General features: G+C 37.3%; 1 protein-coding gene across 6 annotated transcripts; it reads right to left on the reverse strand.

The window, feature by feature from the left end:
- Positions 1–299: 299 nt before the first annotated feature.
- On the reverse strand, positions 300–5,097 carry LOC105110476 (BEL1-like homeodomain protein 1). 6 transcript variants are annotated; one of them, XM_011005537.1, is made up of 5 exons: positions 4,828–4,940; positions 3,276–4,368; positions 2,069–2,442; positions 1,805–1,865; positions 300–1,577 (listed from the first exon to the last, which is right to left on the reverse strand). In XM_011005537.1, the coding sequence occupies exons 2-5, from the start codon at positions 4,200–4,202 to the stop codon at positions 735–737; spliced, it is 2,205 nt and encodes a 734-aa protein (XP_011003839.1). In that variant the 5' UTR covers positions 4,203–4,368; positions 4,828–4,940; the 3' UTR covers positions 300–734. The 6 variants fall into 6 exon arrangements, with proteins under 6 accessions (XP_011003839.1, XP_011003841.1, XP_011003835.1 ...); XM_011005539.1 differs by lacking the exon at positions 4,828–4,940 and adding an exon at positions 4,707–4,821; XM_011005533.1 differs by lacking the exon at positions 4,828–4,940 and adding an exon at positions 4,565–4,821.
- Between the last annotated feature and the right edge of the window lie 1,669 nt (positions 5,098–6,766).

Here is a 6,766-nt window from a genome sequence, read left to right on the forward strand (position 1 = left end):
TGTTGATTTATAAAGATATTGAGAGATAATTCCTTTCAGAACATTTCTTATAGGTAACCTACGGAATATGCATGAGTGGGCATACATTAATTTCAAATACAGATGAAAAAAAAAGGTTGTATTTCTATATTGATTTAATAACTCTACGTCTCCATGAATTGTAGCTCGACTAGCATTAATATTGCCCCGGCTATTAAGAGATTTTAAGTTTTAAAATTTTCATAATAATAAAAAATGAATAAAGGAACCGAGAAAAAGAAAAGAAAGCTTCTATCTGAGGACAGATATTTCCACCATTAGGCGCAAGAATGAAAAATCACATACACATCCACAATTAAAGCATTATTTAAATTTACAAATATAGATTGGTATACCCAAATAACCCATTTCGCATATCCATGAAATCTTGATTTCCATCTACCTATGCTCCGAAGTATGAGTATATAATATACAATCATTAACCTTAATTATGGCCTCAACCCTCCCTAATTACCTATTTATAAAGAACACTTGGCTAGTTGTTCTCTGTAACTAAAACCTAGCGATACTGAGTTTTCTTCTTGGTTTACTGCAACCATCATGCTTAGCTTTTTTCAGCCTCGATCTCTTTCTATTGGCCAGGGTACATTAGGAAGGAGAGAGCTATTATTTGCTCATGTTACCTGAGATGTTCTTGAGAAGCACAACTATGAATTCTGAAGTTAAGTACAATATAGTAAGTAGTAAATTGATCATCAGGCCACAAAATCTGGCAATAATTGTGCAGGAAACCTCTTTCTGTTTTGGATGTCAATGCTTTCAAAACCAGTGCTGGAGTGAGAATTTTGTGAGGTGTTAATCCCAGAAAAGTCAGGTTCAGTACCGCTTCCAATTTCTAGTCTTCTTCCAGCGAGCTGATTAATGTTCTGGTTCGAGAGGTAGTTTTGTTGAGTTCCTGAAAGAGAAAGGTTCTCACAATGTGGCAGACCAAGAGTAAGGGAAACACTGTTTCCACTAAATCTTGGTGTCATCTGCTCAAGGTTAAACCTCCCAAGATCTCCCATTGGATATGCTCCAAATCCACCACTGCTAGTTATTAAAGGATAGCCATCCTTGATTAACCTTTCACCACCAAAATTCGCACTGATTTCCCTACTTGTCTCACCTTGTTTCACGTCCATGTCCATGGAGAGGATACTGCTTGGAGAATTCTGCATGTCACTACTCGGTTTCTTTGAGCTTCTATGAGAAATTCCTTCCATTTCAGCTGGTCCAATAAGGGTAAAACCAGCTTGCTGTTGAAGGGGTGCTCCCATGGGAGACATTGAGATTGCGGGGTAGGAAAATCTTGGAGGAGAAGTATTCTGGTTCCTGGGTTTTTCGACTTGTTTCGAGTGAAGTACTCCCTTAAGTTGATCCATTTGAAGTGTACTGCTCTCTCCTGGTGCGCTAGAATGAGACCTCGACTCCTTGTTCTCGTTTTTATTTGCAGTCTCCTCAGAACCAGTTTTCTCTTGCCCCTTGATTTCCTCAACATACATTTCCTCCACCATTGGCTTCCACAGCCGAACCCGAGCATTTATAAACCAATTAGACACCTACATATGATCAAATCATAAATGTGATGGAGATTAGATAATTCATAGCAGAAGGATATTACATTCTCTATAATTTATTAATTCTGATTACAAAGAAGAAGTTTGAATCTAAAACCTCCGAGAAAGAGAGAGAATGAGTATAGTACTTGGGCTACATGTTGATTGGCTACTCTATAATTTATTTTCCAGAGATATATATTGGGAATGAAGAGGATTAGGGTTCATACCTGGCTCCTAGTAAGCCCTGTTTGTTTTGCAAGCATGTGCTTATCAGAATCTTTGGGATATCTGCGTTCAACCAGAAGCAAAAAATTTGTAACAAAATTAATCAACCCAAAAGTAGCCAATGCATGCGTATGCACGATACCATATACTTTTAAGATCATATACCGAAAACTATTATTGAAACCTCGTCTTGAAGGTAGGTGAAATTTCAAAAATGGTTTTTATTATGCTCATGTTTTAGACTACTGAGACTTCCAGAAACTTACGGGTGAAGGAAGTGCTCAAAGAGCCAGGCGCGAAGAACGGAAACAGCACGTTCCGGCAATCCTCTCTGGGGTCTCCAAGCATTATGCTGGACCATTCCCAATTGTTGTAGTGCTCGCTGTTGTCGAAGCTGATGATCCACGTACCTTAGTCTTGAACCTTCAACCTTTGCTCCTATGCAATCCTCTTCACCCAAACTCTTGCTTGCGGCTCTGATTTGCGAAGAAATTGTGTCTTTAAGACTCCTGAATTGCTTTGAGATAGTCTGTAATGCTAGGGCTGTGTATGATTTAGCTGCACCAAATCCTGATGCTTGCTCGAACGAGGAAACCACTACTTGCATTTGGTGGTGGTATTGCCTGTATCTTTGTTCCACCTTTGAAAGTTTCCAAAGCAAGAAAACAGATTTTAAGTACTATACGTAGGACCACTTTAGACTTGAGGACTATATAGCATGTTTCAAGTTGCATTTCGTTAGTTCATCACAACCACACAAAAAAGAAAAAGAAAAAGGAAGAATCAAGAAAAACAGCTGGGGTAATTGATATAACCAGAGATACCATAGTTTGTCTGAAATGAAATCGGCTTTGTTAATGGACCCTCTTTACTGGGACCTAACTTTAAAGCCATAAAAGACGAACATATATAATTTGTATATTACTGAAAATGAACTCTCTCTTGCTCTACAAATGCCCATCATGTTCTAAGCTATAAGTAATCTCTTCTTCTTCTTCTTCTTCTTCTTCAAGATTGCTTTTTCAATGTCCATGAAACCACCAAGATGAACCCAAATGCAACCCGATGATTGCTAGATAAAATCTAATCTTTGTTTACAAGTTGAAGAACATCGAGCCATGACAGGAATAAGCATCCAATTTCAAATTTCACAAGCAAAGAAACTACAGATATATAGTAATAGCAAGGCCTAATTTGGATTGTATATAGATTTAGTGGCAACAAGATTTTTTAGTGATGAATTCATCTTTAGAAGGTACAAAAATCAATTGACAAAGACCTTACTCTAGTTCTAACCGAACTTTCAATTTCCACTATTGAAATGGCACACGTGAAATTACGTGGAGCGTATGAAAGGTAAGTTTTCAGTAATTTACATCTTCAAAGATGAAAAATCTAAAGCAGCCATCAAAGAAAAGCAGTCAGAGATACCCATGTGCAACTTGTTTTATAAACACAGATATATGTACGTACCTCGTCGAGCATGTTTACAAGCTTTCCCTTCTTCATTTGCAGCTCCTGCCTATGGGCTGTCGTCAGCTCAGCTCCACGATTAGCAGCATAAGCTTCACCACCACTAGATCCATCCCCAGTTATCGATTGTTTAGTCATCTTCATCTTCTCTTTAGAACTCCCTTCTAAGCCACTCTTTATTAGGTCTTTCCCAACATTAACAGCTTCATCAAGCAATTCCTGTGTAGCTCTCAGGTACTTGGATCCCAAAACCATGTTTTGCAAACCGGAAACCCCATTCGACACTGCCGAAACAGACGACGGAGAGTTCCCAGAAACTCTGATTTCATCACCTGAAGACACAACCGAAACATAAGGATGCAATGCTTGAATCTCGTGATGTTTATTGCTTATAGCCCTATTATACGGTGTCGGTGGTGTCGGTGCTTGCTGAGATGAAAGGCTTAGAGATAACCCTTGCCTTCCAGGAGACACCGCCACCGGCCTCCGAAAACCCACCTGCGCCGACACGACATCATTGGCCGCACTAGACTCACAAGCTGTTGAGACCGAATTCTGATCCATTGAACCCCAAATGTTATAGTGAACATGACTAGGGACAATCCCATGTGGGGACGGACGGCTGTGACTGTCTGGAGTTAGAGAAGTGATATTGGAGGAGGGTGCAGCAAGTGGGATGCCGACAAAGTGGTGGTTCTGCGGGGGGCCATGAGGAAGGTTTCCGGTGTGAAGGCCATTATTGGAAGCGGCAGTACTACTACTGGGGTTAAAGAAGATCATGTTAGGGTGCTGCTGTTGGTGCTGCTGTTGAGTCGAGTCAGAGTAAGAAGAAAGGTAGTTAGGGTTCATAAGATAAAGTGTCTGAATCCCATCAGATGGTGCAGCTGCTGCTTGGATTTCTGAGCTTTCATGAAAGTACGTTGCCATTTAATATGATTCACAAAAGGCAAAATCAGTAACCCTTCGAGAGTCACTCCTATATATGCAAGAAAAAATTATGTGTCCAAGCTTGAAGCACTGAACAAATTAAGGATCAGCCCATTTTGATGATCGATTGAGAGGAATTGGATCCGGACTTGAGTCTGGCGAAATTCTGGACAAAGAAACAAGAGCAAAAGAGACTGATTATGAATCCATCTGTGTGCGTCTATATATATATATATAAACATGATAAAACAAAAAAATCCAAAACAAGTATGTGTGTGTGTGTTTTTGTAGTCTACAGCACAAATCACCTACTAGGTAGCTAGAAACTTGTGTTTTTGTAGTCTACAGAACAAATCACCTACTAGGTAGCTAGAAACTTAAAAATCTGATCCGAAGAAGAAAAAGGAAGAAGGTGTAGAGTATGGGCTGAAGATGTTTATATATAGCTCGCTAGAAAGGGAGTGGACAGGAGAGAGAGAAATTAGTTAAGAACAGGACACAAACCCCATCAAAGATCTTCATCCAGAGACAGCAGATTAATGTATAAATAAAGAAAACAAGAAGTTGTGAAAAATGGAAAGGAACCCATCAAAGAAGTTGCAGAGACAGGTTCAGCAATCAGTACCATTCAATTATGATTAAAGCAAGCAATTGCACACGAAGGAAGGAAGGAAGCAGTAATTGTGCTTTTCATAAAATAAAATAAAAAAAGAAAAGAAAAAACAGAAAAAGCAGTAGTAGAGCTACCTATTTCTATCTATCTATACAAGGACATGAGTTAAATATATATGTATCCAACAACAACTGTTTACCAAGACAGCAAGAAAGCTCTTTAGACTACTCAGGTAGGGGTCCGATGATCTCGTCAGAGAGAGACCCCTTTTTTCCCTGCCGTTCTCCAAGTAAAAATGATAATGATAAATACAAAAGAAAGATAGAGGCTTTAAAAGGTCTCACAAGAAAGATACCCTCCTTTAATTCTTCACTCAACCGTACTTACGTTTATGGTCTTTCTTTTACATTCTCTCAATTATTTTGTGACATTAACTATGGTCTTTCTTTCACATTCTCTCAATTATTTTGTGACATTAACAATACTAAATTTCGAGCTCGGAAAAGAGGCCGAGATCGAAAGGGAAATTTAGGAAGGGATTAAGATAAAATACTAAATATCTGGAAATAGCTCACAAGCCCGGGCTTTAATAGCTAGGGCAATAAAATTATAAAAAAACGATGTTGTTCTTACCAACATTATAAAATTACAAAGATATCTATTCCCAGATGCTATTACATCCTAATGGAATTTATTTTAAAGGCATTTGAAAGTAAATGTCTTTTCTATCCAATGTTAGTAAAACCCTATCAAAATTGATAAAAATATACAACAAAGGAGGTATAGCTACGAAATAATTATTTTATTTTATAATAGTAATGTTTTTCAATGCAAGTGAGTGCATACTATATTCAATGTTAAACAAGATCAGCACTCTAAATCATAACGAAGGGTCGGTGTTTATATATATATATATATATTATTCTTAATTAGTAAACTTATTATTACAATACCCAGCTCATCGGTATTTTGAGTTAGGCAACTTGGGTGGATGAAAAAGAAGAAGAAAAATTCCAGTGACTTGACCCTGCTTCTCAAATCATTTGATGCAGGCACGTTTGACAGGGAACTATAAATAAATACGACAGATCTGTCTAGCCAGAGAGAAAGAGAGAGATAGGGTTTGATCTGTAAGGAAAGTGGGTCAGCAGAACATAAGATACAAGCAGCTGAAAAACGAGGAAATGTCTTCTTCCACAAAGGGCTTTGGATTGATTACAGTTAGCTAGAGAGAAGAAAGGTCAAGGAAGTCCTCTTATTGGCCTTTCGTTAGACCTTTGAAAAATATCTCTTTGTCCTCCATTATTTATACAACTTTCTGTGTGTTTGTGTGATTATAATTTGCTTGCCTTTTTCTTTTTTTTCTTTTTTTTTGGATGCAAGGGAGGATAAAGTGTTTGTGAGACACCTAGTAATAATCCCCACTCTTTTGAAAGCAACTTCCATTATCAAACAAAGTTATTCAAGTGGCCCTCGAATATTTAATGTGTGTTTGTTTCGATCGGCTTCTCGCACAAACAAACCCTAATGTAGCTTGTGAAGGCATATATATTGCTAGTTCCAACTATTACTAAGCATCTCAAATTAATTTGAGCATGCTTATAAGTCGCACAAATAAACGTACCTTTAATCTAGCTAGTGGAGGCATATATGTCACTACTCCCATCTATTATTAAGCATCCTGAAATTAATTTGATTTAAAGCACAACTTGTAGTTATTTTTTTTTGGTGAAAAAAGATGTATATAGATAGGTTGAGTAGATATAATTAGATGACAAACATTATGATTTTTACTATCACACGCATATAAAAATTATAATGTTTCCCCTTGATTTTAGTTTAACGAAATACCTATATTTTTTATAAAAAAAAAAATAAAAAGTGATATTTACAACTTTTGTACAAAAAGACATTAATGGAAGGAATTTTATTTTTATTTTAGCAAAAAAAT

The sequence above is a fragment of the Populus euphratica genome, unplaced genomic scaffold (assembly GCF_000495115.2).
Source record: "Populus euphratica unplaced genomic scaffold, PopEup_1.0 scaffold359.1, whole genome shotgun sequence".
NCBI lineage: Eukaryota > Viridiplantae > Streptophyta > Magnoliopsida > Malpighiales > Salicaceae > Populus > Populus euphratica.

Coding starts and splice junctions, on each gene's coding strand:
- LOC105110476 (XM_011005537.1), bottom strand. CDS start 4,202: ATGGCAACGTACTTTCATGAAAGCTCAGAAATCCAAGCAGCAGCTGCA. Junction 2,443..3,275: donor TTGTAAACATGCTCGACGAG/GTACGTACATAT, acceptor AAACTTTCAAAG/GTGGAACAAAGATACAGGCA. Junction 1,866..2,068: donor TTTGAGCACTTCCTTCACCC/GTAAGTTTCTGG, acceptor GGTTGAACGCAG/ATATCCCAAAGATTCTGATA.